The sequence below is a fragment of the Penicillium concentricum genome (genome assembly GCF_028827145.1).
Source record: "Penicillium concentricum strain IBT 3081 chromosome Unknown utg000004l_segment0_segment0, whole genome shotgun sequence".
NCBI lineage: Eukaryota > Fungi > Ascomycota > Eurotiomycetes > Eurotiales > Aspergillaceae > Penicillium > Penicillium concentricum.
The window spans coordinates 439,372-453,993 of record NW_026622757.1 but is presented as its reverse complement, the minus strand read 5'-3'; the positions used below and the strand labels follow the sequence as shown (position 1 = coordinate 453,993).

The 14,622-nt window shown below is 50.2% G+C and overlaps 4 protein-coding genes across 4 annotated transcripts; 3 read left to right on the top strand and 1 right to left on the bottom strand.

The window, feature by feature from the left end:
• Window positions 1–438: 438 nt before the first annotated feature.
• Window positions 439–4,401, top strand: N7517_009105 (uncharacterized protein; the record flags this gene model as incomplete). The annotated part of the gene is made up of 4 exons (XM_056726828.1): window positions 439–732; window positions 798–2,409; window positions 2,470–2,583; window positions 2,636–4,401. The coding sequence occupies 4 exons, from the start codon at window positions 439–441 to the stop codon at window positions 4,399–4,401; spliced, it is 3,786 nt and encodes a 1,261-aa protein (XP_056575400.1).
• Window positions 4,402–4,816: 415 nt separating this feature from the next.
• N7517_009104 (RXT2 domain-containing protein) lies at window positions 4,817–6,574 on the top strand (the record flags this gene model as incomplete). The annotated part of the gene is made up of 4 exons (XM_056726827.1): window positions 4,817–4,889; window positions 4,956–5,077; window positions 5,167–5,320; window positions 5,394–6,574. 4 exons carry the CDS (start codon window positions 4,817–4,819, stop codon window positions 6,572–6,574), a joined length of 1,530 nt encoding a protein of 509 aa, XP_056575399.1.
• Window positions 6,575–9,631: 3,057 nt separating this feature from the next.
• N7517_009103 (bifunctional phosphatidyl-N-methylethanolamine N-methyltransferase/phosphatidyl-N-dimethylethanolamine N-methyltransferase) lies at window positions 9,632–10,486 on the bottom strand (the record flags this gene model as incomplete). The annotated part of the gene is made up of 5 exons (XM_056726826.1): window positions 9,632–9,704; window positions 9,755–10,181; window positions 10,236–10,252; window positions 10,342–10,381; window positions 10,438–10,486. The coding sequence occupies 5 exons, from the start codon at window positions 10,484–10,486 to the stop codon at window positions 9,632–9,634; spliced, it is 606 nt and encodes a 201-aa protein (XP_056575398.1).
• Window positions 10,487–10,859: 373 nt separating this feature from the next.
• rgsC (putative intermediate filament protein (Mdm1)) lies at window positions 10,860–14,574 on the top strand (the record flags this gene model as incomplete). Its single annotated transcript, XM_056726825.1, has 2 exons — window positions 10,860–13,506; window positions 13,559–14,574. The coding sequence occupies 2 exons, from the start codon at window positions 10,860–10,862 to the stop codon at window positions 14,572–14,574; spliced, it is 3,663 nt and encodes a 1,220-aa protein (XP_056575397.1).
• Between the last annotated feature and the right edge of the window lie 48 nt (window positions 14,575–14,622).

Sequence of the window (14,622 nt, the reverse complement as noted above, 5' to 3'; positions counted from 1 at the left end):
GGACGTGAAATAGTACCAATAGTAAAATAACTAGGAAATAGTAAACAGTAAACAAATATATATAGCGGATCTATATACAGAAGTATTCGGACATATCCCCAATCACTGCTAATTTAACATCTCCTGTTGATTACAAGACCTTGGATGTTAAACATATCTATCTTACCAATATAGAGATCTACTTGTACATGTCAAAATCAAAGAAAGGACTCCCATGTGCATCTAGAGTAAACATAGCTGACCGCCCAACATGGCAACATGGCAATATCCCCCAGCCATTTGCCTATCTTACCCAAAACATCATTGAAACATTAAAACTCCGAAGCATATTTGGGCTTCTCGTTAACAAGGATCTTTATATTTTGCCCTTAACATCATCAGGTCTTCTCTATCCTCTAGAAATGTGGTGACCGCACTGCGAAACAGCCATTGCCCGCAATGGACGCCTACCCCGAAGACTACGTCAATCACAATCTGCCTTTGGTCCTGCTCTCAGGACTAGAGGCAGATCCTGAAAATGACTCTGAAACACCCTCGAGCTATCCTCTGCTATCAGAGAAGGGGACCCATATCTTCTCAGATTTCCCACCTCTAAGCGGGGCTGTTGCGGAGGAGCTCCGGAGCCTGCTTCTAGAGGAAGATAGCTCTCAGATGCCATGGAAGTCTAGAGTTACTGTAACTGGGAATACTACGACTGCAAATATTGGCTATCGCATCAAAAGTTCTGGCCGCGTACGTTGATACTCTATGCTTCCAATCCCCATTATACTGCGGACTACTTGCTAACACCAGCACAGTCATGCAGACTCCCTCCACGAAAAGCCGACCCCCCTATCCCCTCACCACCAACTACTCCCAGCGATGACCAGGATAGTGGACCCTCGGAACCTAGCACACACTTTGTCCTCCACTCGCCGATATCGCCTTTGTCACCGGGTTCCCCAACTTTCCCAGATGGCTTGCTCACTCCTTTATGGGTAACTAAACACCAAAAGCTGGTTCCAGCAGCAGTGATCAATTTCTTCCCATTTTCATTGGACCCGAATATGAACTCGCTACGAGACAATCAACTCAAGATCGAGATCAATAGCTTGAAGAAAGAATGGCAATCCTCCGGGTACAAAACGCGATTTGTGGTCGTTCTGATATCAGAAGACGGGGAAGAAGGCGGCTACGAGGGCGAGATTGATGACCGTATTGCGGGGATCCGGCGAGCTACAAACCTTGACCCCAGGTCGATATTTGTGATCCCACCAGACGCAACTTCGTCGGAACTACAAGACTTCGTGAAATCACTCTTCTCTCTACTACAACCGTCAGTTGTTGAATACTATCGGGATCTGTCCAAGCATGCCAGGCGCAAACGAAACAGGGGCAGTATCCCTCCTCCGACTGCTCCGCCAACAACCGGAACTTCTCAGACCCTATCATCCCAAGGCTGGAACGTACGGTATGAATTCAAGCTCGGAATCTTTGCCGAGTTTCGACAAGAAATGGATGCAGCCTGCCGGAACTATGAGAGTGCGTATGACACTCTATTTGGGCATGAAGTTTTCGAAAATATTGCAGGCTGGAATCCTCGATTTAACGATGCGCGCCTCTTGGCCGACGCCCTTGCCATCCGGATTATACGTTGCCTGTTATGGACGGGTCAGACGACCGCTGCAGCTCGGCTTTGGGTTGATCACAGAATCCGTGTAAAGGATATCGTAAATCGCAGAGGAAAGGGCAGTAAACACTACGGATGGGAGGCATGGGAGGCGCGTTGGTCGATGGTAATGGCGCAGCTTATCCGCCGAGCGAAAATCCCGTCTCTCTCCAGCGAGATCTCTCCTGAACAGCCTGGGGAGCTTTATATTTTACCCGAGAAATCGATACCAACCGGGGAAAGAGTCAGGCCCTGGGAAAATCTTCACCACGAGGGCTATTGGCTACACCGTTCAGCGAAGCATACAATGGTCCGACGTGCGCTTGCACAGGAAATTCCCATGGAAGATCGCAAGCCCCCCGGGCAATCACCCGCCTCACAACTCGCAAACAAATCCTACTTGTACGACACATATCTTGTCCCTGACACCCACGCCGAAGCACCCCAAGACGGACGAACTGGCTTCGACCACTCTGGTCTAATATTGAACACGCTGAAGGCTGCTATCGAGGAATTTGCAAAACGTCACCAAACAAGGAAAGTTGAGAACTTGACTCTCGAGGCGGCCGAGGAGTATATGCGTATTGGGTCATGGCCCGAAGCGTATAGCCTTCTTCAACCGCTGTGGTCTACTCTTAGCTGGCGCCGCTCGGGTTGGTGGCATCTGATGGTCAATTTTGGATGGGCACTCAGAGAATGTGCCCTCAGGGTGCAGGACAGTGAGACGGTCTTGCGAGTGGACTGGGAGCTGCTGAATAAGAGTGAGTTGATTCCATCTATTCTGTGCGTATTGCCCTCAATGTTAATATCCATTCCGATAGATTTCAAACCAAGACCTGCGTGGCATTATGACATCCACAGGAGTCTTGAAAGTCTGCCTTCAGAAAAACCTAAACCTTCTCTTATCCTTCGCGCAGAGGATGTCATAACAAGCCGTAAGTCAACAAGCCCGAAATGCAAAGATTGCACTAACCTCTGTCTTTATAGTGACCGCGTCGCTGGTGTTTGAGAAATCCGATGGCAACGTTGGGGAACCTCTACAGGCCCAACTTGCCATCACATCCTGTGCTCATAAATCCTCGGCCCCTATCCGTCTTTCAGAGGTCAAACTGGTTTTTGAAGGATGTCTTCGCCCAGTAAAGGTTCAATCTGACCAGAATCAGGATGCTGACACTACAACCCCATGTTGCATCGCAACGCTTCCACTCCGCGAGCCGAGCAACCCTGATACCATGGTACAATCCCCAGCCGGTGGACTAACTGCATTGGTCGGCATAGCAGACCTGACTCTGGGGCCCTCCCAGACCAAGATCTTCAACCTCACCTGTATTCCTCGCGAAGCTGGTGAAGCCAGGGTTGCTTCAATCACCATGCTGATCGAAGAAGACCAGTTTGATCTTGGTTACGCGATCACCGAGCCAGACCAGCGTGAATCGTTCTGGTGGCAGCAGACGCAAAAGGGCGTGACCCGCAGAAGAGTGGGCAAGGATCGAGATACTGGCAGGTGCAAGGTTCTGCCTAAGCCTCCCAAGATCCGCCTCACAACTCCCAACCTGAAGGAGACCTATTATACCAATGAACGGGTGATGCTTCAGATTGGTATACATAACGAAGAAGACGAAGCTGCCGATGTATCTGCTGAAATCAGACTCTTCGGCACCGAGCCTACAGCACAAATACAGTGGCTCGACGGCGATAGCAACCCTGGACCCCTCGAATCAGGTGCTAGCACCCCGATTGAGGGGCTGTCACATTATTTGAAACGATCAGTGGGCGTTCTGGAGCGCTCTTCCAACAAAACTCTGACAATTGTGCTGGCCGATACCCAGGAGGCGACGGATTTCACGTTGGAAGTTTCGGCTGTGTACCATTTGGTGTCTGATATTCAGACTCCGATTATGAAGAATATCACCGTGGATCTATCATTTATTCGACCGTTTGAAGCAAACTATGAATTCTTGCCGGCAATTCACCCTCAGCCATGGCCCAATTTCTTCGCAGTTAGCGACGACTTACTCGAGGACGGCTCTGCGCCAACGCCTAAAGGCCTGTTCCAGAAGTGGTGTCTCAATTCCAAGGTAGTTTCCTTTGCACTGGAGCCGCTGGTAATTGACAAGATGTCTCTTATTCTCCTCGAAGCTAATGGAGGAGCCAATTGCGAGGTTCACTCAGAAGAGCTTGTCAGTCCAGAAACGCCCCATCTTGCACCAGAAGAACTGCGAGAATCCAACTTTAGCCTCGATGTTCAGAAGCTTCTTCTCGGGGACCGTCGACCAACTGCGCTCACCTGCGCATTGGAGGTCGATTGGCGTCGGCAGTCGTCTGGATCTGCAGCTTCCTCGGACGCAGAGAACTCGGTCACAACCACCGTCCTCGATATCCCCCGATTTGTCGTCCCGATGGGCGAGCCTCGAGTCCTTGCATCGGCTACCCCATCTAGCAATATGGCAGGGTTGATTCATATGAATTACGTACTGGAGAACTCCTCCACCCACTTCCTCACCTTCAACCTGGTCATGGAAGCCAGTGAGCACTTTGCCTTTAGCGGGCCGAAAACCACCGTTGTGCAGCTTGTCCCACTGAGTCGCCATACAGTGAACTTTAATCTGTTTGCGGCGAAGCGCGGCTTATGGATTCAGCCGCAGCTGGTGGTTATTGATACCTACTTCAACAAAACGCTCCGTGTCCTTCCAACAGGGGATATGAAGTCGGACAAGAAGGGGGTTCTTGTATGGGTTGATGCCGACGATTGAATGATATGATTAGGATCTGAGATATATGCTGTAGATGAATTGGACTGTCTCATAATGAGCAAATATTGTACAAAATAAACACCCCCAGCTCTTGCTCTGTATAGATGAGGATAAGTCACGTGCCCAGCCCTTATCACATAACCCGAATTTCCTAATTTGGCTAGCGGAGATCGGTCTTCCGCATGTCTTGCCGTCAGAGAGCTTCATCACAGTCACCCAAAGACATTACAGCTCACTTCCCTTGATTCCCGCAGTATCTACACCTATAATTGAGGCCCCAACGTCGAAATATCCGGCCTCTTACTTTTCCCCTCCTCTGGAATCCGTTCCCACGCCCCCATTTGCCCGAGAAACTTCCCTCCAACGCGCGAACCGACGTGTCTAACCCGACAATCTCGTTGTCGACACTGTAACTATGGCGGCGCAAGCGGCGTTAATCGCCGATACCATCACCGGCATGAAGCGGGCCTTGCGCAGAGAGCGTGAAGGTAAGTTACCAACCAAGCAGTCTACATTTTCAAGCAGAATTATTTTCTGACTTCTTTCTTCACCAGATAATGGCCCGGACGACCCGATCATGGCACCGACGAACCGAGGGAACAAAATGCATGCTAATGCTAAGTATGTGAGCGAGGGTGCACTCGGCTACATCCACGCCGAGGATTACTACAAGCAGGTGCGTGGTTTGCCGATCTCGGACTTGAGCGCTGTGGCGATAAGATGGGACTGGAATTTTATGAAAACTGACTTTTGAGCGGTGATCAGAGAGTCGACCACGCTGGTTATACGCGCTACATTCTTCAGCCGAACCCGGTTCGCTATGATTCAGAGGGAGACGAGCTTGATGAGGATGATGAAGATTCCGAGGCTGATGCTGCGGCTGCTGAAGAGAACCCATTCTCTGGGATCGCGCTTGAGAGTGAGTTTCTCTCTCCCTTTTCTGAGTCTTGTCTGTGGCTTGATGACTGATCTGTTTCTTTTCTTCTTTCTAGCTCTCCTGTGCCCTTTGAAGCATCCTTCCGAACTCGCTACCCATCCTTCCATGTCTCAAGCATACACGTCGCAAGCCCTAGAGAACATGACAGCGGCAGTTGAGCACAAGCTCCGCCAGGAACGGGCTTTGCTCTGGGGCGCCAGGAGCCAGCATAGGCAATTCCTCGGTGATAGCAGTTGGATGCCGTGCGGTGCGCTTGAGACGCCTAATGACCACTTGATCTTCGACCCCAGGCTTGCTAGCAATGCCCCGAGCGTATATGCCGGTCAACAGGGTGCAAGTGGGACTGCCACTCCGTCTGCCACTAAGGATCTCAATGCCCAGGACGCAGCACAAAAGGTACCTGCATCAACAGTCACACAGGACCCCCAGCCAGCACAGAACGGGACAAAAGCCCAGGCCAGCTCAACGACGAATGACGTGGAAATGGCCGAGGTCCTAGCAGAGGGCGAACCCACCAAGAGCGGTCTGCAGCTCAAATCAGAAGAGACCTATGGCACCGTCAAAGACCTCCCACCTCACCCTAACATCTCGACTCCCGCTCAGGAGAGCAACAACAGTAATAATAACGCAGCCGGGGCCAGCGGAAACCCACCCTCCAACGGGAAACAAGACATGGACACAACGAAAGACGCCGATCCCGTCGACACAACGGAACTCAATGACGATACAGAACAAGACCTCGAAATGCAGGACGGCTCCTCACCGGAACCACCACGACGAATGACAACGCGCGCGCAAGCCAACGCAGTCAACCCTGAAAATGAAAACGACTCCCCAATCTCCGACACAGCATTCCCACTCCCAACCCCACACCCTCTCTTCCTCGTCCCGAAGAACATCCGCCCCGACCCGAACTACGGTCTCCCTGCCTCCGAGGCCGAAGAAACCCGCCGTCTGCTCTGGTCGTATATCCAGAAACAGGAAGAGACGGTGCGCGGTGTTGAGCACATGCTCGACTCACTGAATAGAGCTTGCCGCATGAAAGCTGATGTTCTGGAGTGGTGTAAGGCCGAGGGACATGTTGGTGAGATGAGTGATGGAGAGGACTGGTATGACCGTGAGCAGTGGGGGCTTGCTGAGGGTGAGGATTTGAAGAAGGGGACTGATGAGGATGAGGTTGAGACTGTTGATGAGAGTCGGACACAGGGAAAGAGGGGGAGAGGAAGGCGGCAGTGAGGGATAGGCTGTTGGCAGTTCTGTTCTTTGCTTCTCTTTGATCTTGGGCCTATTGGCATTTTCATGTCTTGATCTCTTCCTTGCTGGTGATATGAACCCCTACATACTACCCTGTCTCTGTCTCTTTGGGCTCTTTGATTCATGTGGCGTCGGTATATACCCTCATTTTTATAATAAACATGATTTTTGGTTACTATTTCTGCGTTCAACAAGAAAACCTTCATTCATGTGTTAAAACAAATATAACAATTGGAATGTCCATGGCCATCCCAGCAGGGCACGCAAGTCCACTTGGAGAGGGACAATACGTGCATGGTGAGACTGTCCAGGTGCTACTTTCTTGTTTTTTTTTCTCTTTCCATTTCTTCCTGCCCATGACAAGCTTGGAGGTCATAATTACCCTGTCTATGTCTAGAGCTGCAGACATTTTGGTATTTGAGCAACGGGCATTGATACTCACTGCCACAATCAGGTATCTGTATTTCTTCCCCTGGCATAGTCGAGCAATGTCCTCTATGAGAGGGAATGGGTTCGGTTCAAGCTATTAAATTGACAGTCAGAATGACAGTCAATTTCCGACTCTGTCTTTTGATTCTGTTTCTCATCCAGGACTTCCATACTAAGACTCGGCAAGGGGCTGTCAATGTCATGTCTGGGTATAGCAAGTCATGGTCATAACAGTCTCATTTGAGAGAGTCAATTGGTTCCAGGTCTTCGGCTTAGATCTGTGCCATTCACAGTCAGGTCGCTGGTTTACTGGTTCCCGAGGATGTCGACGCGGTCTTTGTCCAGGTTCCACAATATTGGTCGAGTCTTCTCGGCATATACTGTGACAACATGGACTGGTGAATGTTTTCACATTCAAATTTCTTTTGGATGCATCTATCAGGAGCAGTCTTTCGTTTGCATTAGATGCGGAACAATTTAAATGGTCTGTATTCGAGTATTGGATGCGCCTCTTCTGCTGTAGATATCTTCATCTCCCTATTCGCAACTTCACTTGAAGCTCTTCTGTTTCAAGTGGATTCATCTGCTTTCCTCTCCTCTTCCTCTTCTTCTGCCTCTTCAATCTCCCCTCTTTTTTCCTTTTCTTCCTTTTCTTCTTTGCGGAGCACAGCAACACGAAATATCCCAACCCCATTTGAACCATTGCATAACCTCTTCATTTTCTCAAGGTATAGCAATACTCACCATCCCAAGCATCCTAAACAGTCAATAGCTCCGACGCAAGCAACTCGAGGGTAACCCGTAGAAGCAATTGACTGGTCCATTGATGTGCGAGCTCACCGAGCCCTATGAAGGGAAATGTGTATCTCTAGGTCTGGTTCTCGCATGCACGCGAGCATTCGGATGGAGTTAGCAGATCTTGTCTCACAAGATCTGTCAAGTGATAAGAGAAGCTCGATCGAAAAACGGTTGAAAACGGCGATTTGTGAAGTGCATCACCGTGGATGTTGTCAGGGCTACTTCTGCACATCTTTCAAAGACCACCTTGAGCATCGGAAGTGGTTTCCCAGTGGACAGTGATTGCGTGTTTCCACCATTCCTGTTTCTTGGGTCCTATCTATCGTGTTCTTCCAGGGTGGCGCTGCTGTCTGGCTCAACAAGCCAGGTTTATGATTCCCACCAGTGATTCTAGGCTGGCTCATCCTAGCCAATGCCTAGGATATCTAATAATGACCGAGCTCAACACCGAACATGCTGGCTCATTGTTTATTCCGCAGGTTGGGTCATCATGGCCGACGTCGATTTGGGATCATCACAGACGAATCCACAGCGCAGGGCAAGCCCACCCAGCATGATCCTCGCCGTGACGCTCTTCCCCGCGCCTTTGGGAATAGGAAAGGGTGGTGATAATGCCTAGTGGGCAAATCGCTGGAGCTTTATCACTCGAGTTTTATAGGGCGAGGTGTAGTAGGTTCTTGGTTTAGTCCACCCCCATGGGATCGAAGAATGCCATGCCCAACGTATTTGACAGGTTGAAAGTCTTGTTCACTTCAATTGGTCCTTGATTGCCTTTCTCAGTCAAGCTTCAAGTTCCCAGTTGCCACCTAGGTAGCTAGTGCGATTGGTGACTGTAGCCATAGCTTGCCTCGTCACAGTTGGCTGGCTTGTTTTCGCTGGAAGTTCAAGCCTCATACATAGCTCTTTTTCTTGAAATCTGTACATGTCAGTTTAGTATCTTTACGACATCTCCCAGGGGAGCTTTTATTTTTTTCTCACTTACTTGTCACTTGTGAGTGTAGGCATAGGTATTAGGTTGAGCCGACCATGTTTCACTTGGTAGGCAATATCGGTGATCTCAGGGGCCAATGCTAGCGAAAGTCCGACAATTCGCACCCTGGCTCTTGATGCCTGGGTGTTTGATGTCGAGGTGAAGAGAAAAGTTACACGTAAATATATGACCCGAATGAATTAGATGGAACCCTTGATATCTCTCGAATAGTTTTGTCACATTGAGGAATTTCCATATAAATATAAAATGTGGCTCAGGTGAAGACACTGCGTAGTATGACACTCTGACAACTGAAGCCACCTGGGCAGGTCCTCCAAGGTCAAGAGAAGAATGTACAACATAGAAATAACACAATTTAAGCATGTTAGAGATAAGCCTTTTAAATTAATTTCCTGGGCCATCCTTTTGCGTAGATATCTCTCGCTTTGGCCTAGAACATGCGAACCCTTCTTTAGCTCCTTGTGCATCCTCGTCATAAGTGAGCCACAAAGGTCTACTGATTCACAGTTGTAGTGCAGGTTTGGCGCGATGGGTTGATTGAATTATATCTTTTGTAGTCGCGTAAGGGAAATCACAGGGGGGCCTTGTCCTGTTCTACTCATCACCAGTATCAAGGACAAGGCCAATGGTCTATCGTCTACAGGTCCAGCATCGTTGAAGATTCGGATGCGTCCGTGTGCTGGAAACTTGTCGTGGGCAACCCCAGACTTTTGGGTGCCTAGTTGCCTGAGCAATCTGGCCTCTCTCTCTCGGCCTCTCTTTTGGTGTGCGGATTGTGGATGTTGAATGTCCCGGCCAATCCTGGTATACATTCAGGGCGCTTATTGCTTCTTGCCGCCCTGCTTCTTGGCACGTTCACGCTCACGCTTGGCGTAGATCTCAGCAGTGAAAGGACTAGAGACAGTCAGTTTAGTTCTAGAAATGCTTCAAAAATGACCACTTACTCTTCCCAGCCAAGAGCGAACCAGTACAGGACAAAGACCTGGGCGGTCAAAAGAATACCAGCAACCTTACCGTGGTACAGAGCAACACCGAGGAAGTTCAAGGTGCTGCCCCAGTACATCGGTGAGCCAGTCACGTTGAAAGGGAACCCGGTGACGGGAGCGTCCATGAGAATACCGAAGTAGTCACCAAGGTAGGTGCCAGTCACACCAAGAGCCCACATGCTGGAGAGAACGAGGACTGAGCCGATAGCAAACAAGACACCTCCAACGATGGGTTGGTGGACAGGAGCGTAGAAGGGTTGGTCAGCTAGAGCGAGTTGGTAGACATGGTCACGGAGAATTCCGAGCAGGAAGATGGTGACTGCAAGGAAGTAGCAGCCATTGTACGCGCCTCCGAAGATGCGAGTCAAGAAGTGGTTGCGGTACTCTGTTCACCGGTTAGCCAAGGTCGAATGCGACAGTTCTCGGGTGGAGTCGGCACCTGCGCGGGCAACAATGCTAGAAAGTTCAGATTAGCTATTGCTCATGAAGAGAATCATTGCCATTGTAGATAATTTTTTTTTTTCTTAGCCATGATGGACACTTACTTCCAGAAAATTGGGTTAAAAGCAATAGTCGCAGCAGACCCTGTTGGGGTCAATCACATGCAAATTGTTGAGGTGTAGAGAAAGAGACCAACTCACATAGTAAAGGCTTAGAGGAAAAATCCACAAAATCCGTAAGAGAGGCCATGGCGAGAGTGAAATCCGATATTACCAAGAGTGAAGAGAAGAGAAGAGGAAAAGGAAGAAGAGGGGGAAAGATGGAGTTGACTGTTGGGCCCCGGATTAAACAGCTTAAGTAAACAAAAATGACGTTCCTCCACGGTCACGGGATGTTAACTCTTTGCTTGGCTTTTTTTGATGCTTTTACAGCTAAGATCCACGTTATCTTTGACTTCTAGGGACTTTATTATATTGACTTTATCCCAGGACACTCGATACAACACAGCTTCTACGCACATCAGATCCAGTTGACCGTGACCGTACGATGCCGAGCTGTTCGCTCCCAAGTTCCCGGGAGTGATCGTTATGAGCTGTGGAGATCTGACAAGAGTGTGGGGAGAATGGCCCTTAGTCGACGCGACCTAGTTCTGGCCGGCGTCGGTGTATTTATCGCTTGGGGTCTTGTGGTTCGCTGGCTGCCAATCCTCCGGTATCTAGGATATGCCGTGACGTTGGGCGCCGTCCTATCTTCAGTGGGTCTTTTAGGACTTGTCACATTGACAATCCGGCACCAGAATGACAAAGTCAACACCAAGAACATTTCAGTGGCTTTCATAAAACCCAATCAATGGCGAAAGGAACTCCTGAATGTCCGCCGGAGCACGCGATACCGGCCCCGGCCATTCTATCCTCAGTCCTTTGTCGTATCGGAAGGGATCGACGAACTTCTGTCTTTCATCACCCGAGACTTTGTTTCCTCGTGGTACCACAATATCAGTCCGAACCCCATATTTGCCAATGAGGTTGATCGAACGATTCGTGTCGCCCTTGAAAACCTTCGGGATAGGTTGGCTGCGGAGGACATGATCTCGCTGATCGTATCGCGCATCTTTCCTATTGTGACATCGCACCTCAAGGAATTTGACATTGCCGAGCGTTCTGTGCGGGGCCGGAATCTCAGTCGAAATGTGACCGAGTCTGGAGAGCTTGATCTGGCCATTGCAAACAAATACCGTGAAGGTCGCTTACATCCTGCTGTTGCAACCTCTGCATCCGATCAAAAGACTGTCCAGCAGGAGTACTTGCGCAAGCTAGCAGTTGGCCTTTTACCCCGGCTATTTCCGGAAAGCGTGCTGAACAGTCGAATTGTGTCGGTCCTGATTCGCGAAATTATCTCATGCGCTGTGCTTATTCCGATAGTCACTTCATTATCAGATCCGGACACATGGAATCAATTAATGGAAGCATATGGCCGTACAGCTTTGCAGGATCGGAAGACTGTACGCAAACTGCGCGCCGCTTTGGACCAGCATGCGTCACCCGCACCTAGGTCCAAGCGTGGGCAACCATTCCCACGACTGTCAGCAACCGATTCAGAGCGGGCCTTTGAGCGCTTTGTGAGAGCAATTAGGAAATGTAATAACCTTTCCGATGCCCGTCGGTTCCGTGCCCTCGTTTCCAGTCAATTGAAGCAAGAAAGTGTCGTCGAGGGTCAGGATCAAGTCTATCTGAAGCGTCTAGAAACAGGAAAACGTGTTCTTGATCAGAAAGTGGCGAAACTTGCAAAACCTGGCGAGGACTCCCATGTACCTCCAACACTAGACCTTCGACCTGAGATCCCATCTAGAAAGCATGAAACGTCACTGGTTGACGTTATGCACAGCGCGTCTGGGCTTTCTTATTTCATGGAGTTTATGGACCGTCAAAAGCTGATGTCGCTTGTTCAATTCTGGATTGTTGTAGATGGGCTCCGCAACCCACTCGAAGACGAGTTTGGAGATGAGGCAGTGCCTACTTCATTAGCATGGAAACCAGCAGACAGAAATGACCTGGCCCTCATCAGTGAATCCTACCTCTCAAAGCCGGAGCTAAAGGTCTCTGAAGAGTCTCGCCGAACAGTCAAAGCTTTCCTGAGTGCAGGAAAGCGTGCCACCCCAGAACAATACCGAAATGCGCGAATGGTGGTTTTGTCAACTCAGTCTGCCATTCTAGAGCATCTCCAAGATACTTATTATCCGAAGTTCAAGGAGTCTGATCTATACTGGAAGTATCTTGCGTCCGATGAAGCATCTGCTGCCCAGGCGCCAGTTCGTCAATCCTCTCCCATATCAGTCACTTTTGAGACTCCCGAGAGACGACCTCTCCCCCCTTTGTTGTCACGAACCACCTCCCAGCCCGGATTGAGACCATCCAAAGACCTTCGACGAGCCGCTGTCTCGTCTAGTGATGTGCGGGGCATGGGAAAATTGTTTGATGATGACGATTCACCACGACGATCAATAGATTCAGAACGGTCTGCTCATCTTTTTGATGACGACTACGACACCGACAATCTTGCCACATCCACCCATAGTTTGGGCAAGGATTCCCAGAATGGAGAGAATGATGCTAGCCAGAGCCAGAGCCAAGTCCTCGAGACGATGGAGGCAGCGCTTAATGATATCATTACCAATGAGCCGAAGAATGCAAGAATCGAAGACCTCAAAGCAGATGCTGGCGGTCTATTCGGCCCGGAGCGTCCTGTTCTCTCGTCGCGCAGCTCGTCCGAAATTCCCCAGGTTGACAACCGGAATGAAAGAACCAAGAAAAGTATCGCATCGCTCGGTCTGGTGGATCATGCGTCGCGACTTGGTGTATTTGATGACGACTTATTTCCGGATCAACAGAAATTCATCGAAGATGAATACGAAGAACCAGATGGTGATGATGAAAAAGACCCAGCAGATGAAGTGCACGAAGCTGCGCCGGGTGACTTGGGTCTAACGGAAGCGATTGAGGCGCTCTCGGTTGATATCGACAAGCTTGCAGCCCAGGACTCCGTGGTCCAAGCATTGACACGCAAAGCAGAACTGACAAACAACACCGCGGAACTGAGAATCCTGCGCAAGTCCAAAGCCAGCATCCAGCGCGAAATGCACCGGAAGGAAATGCAGCGGCAGCAATACATTCTTCAGGAAAGTGATAACAGCTTGTTTGGGCGATCAACCGTTAGCCTCAAGTCTACCGTCGTGGGCAAAGATGAGCACGATGGCCGGGAATTCGCAATGTGTAAGCGAACTTTCTAAAGTACCGTTTGTCCCAGGCTAACTAGCTATCTCAGATGTCGTGGAGGTTCAAAGAAATGCCGGCGAGCAAATGCCCGCTGCATCGTGGGTCATTGCACGAAGATACAGCGAGTTCCATGATTTGCATCAAAAGCTACGCCAACGCTATCCCTCTGTCCGGCACTTGGAATTCCCACGGCGACGCGTCGTTATGAAGCTACAGAAAGAGTTCCTTCACAAACGGCGACTTGCTCTCGAGGCCTACCTGCAGAATCTCCTGCTCCTACCAGAGGTATGCCGCAGCCGCGATCTACGTGCATTCCTCTCCCAACGTGCCATCCTGCCCCGTAAGGACAACGCCCGCGACAATGAAGGTGAAACCAAAGACCTCGTCACGCGTATCTACAACTCTGTCGCAGACGGCATGGATGACTTCCTCGGGAACTTCGGCGTCCTAGACCAACTATCTACCGCAGGCCAGAATCTCATCTCAGCCGCCACCCAGCAAGCCAACAGTACGATAGTCCCAGACTCCAACCTCGCAACCGAAGACGCCGTCACAGCCGCCGAAGCTGAAGCGGAACTGAATGCCTTTGAAGACCGCGAGCTCGAGCCATTCATCAAGCCCATCTGCGATCTCTTCCTCGAAGCCTTCGAGCTGAACCGTGGCAACAACTGGCTGCGCGGCCGTGCCGTCGTCGTCGTCCTGCACCAGCTCCTCGGCGGAACAATAGAGCGCAAGGTCCGTGACGGAGCGCGTGGCCTGGTACAGGATGACTCGCTTCTCAAGTACCTTTCTCTCGCTCGCGATACCCTCTGGCCCGGCGGTGTGCTCCGCAAAGCCCCTCCTCGTTCGGCCGCAGACCGTCTCAATAGTCGTGCCGAGGCTACTGTGGTCTTGGCTACCCTCATCCCGGATCTAGCGGGTAATGTCGTTGGTAGAGCTAATGCGCAGGCTGCTGCCCGTCGCATCTTTGCTACGCTCAATAACCAGCATCTTAATACTCATCTTGTTTTTACGATTCTTGACGAGATCGTCTTGGTTCTCTTTGGGAGTTCGGGTCGTCGATGAGAAGTGAATACCATGTCTCAGTGTACACATTACTGTATATACTTACCA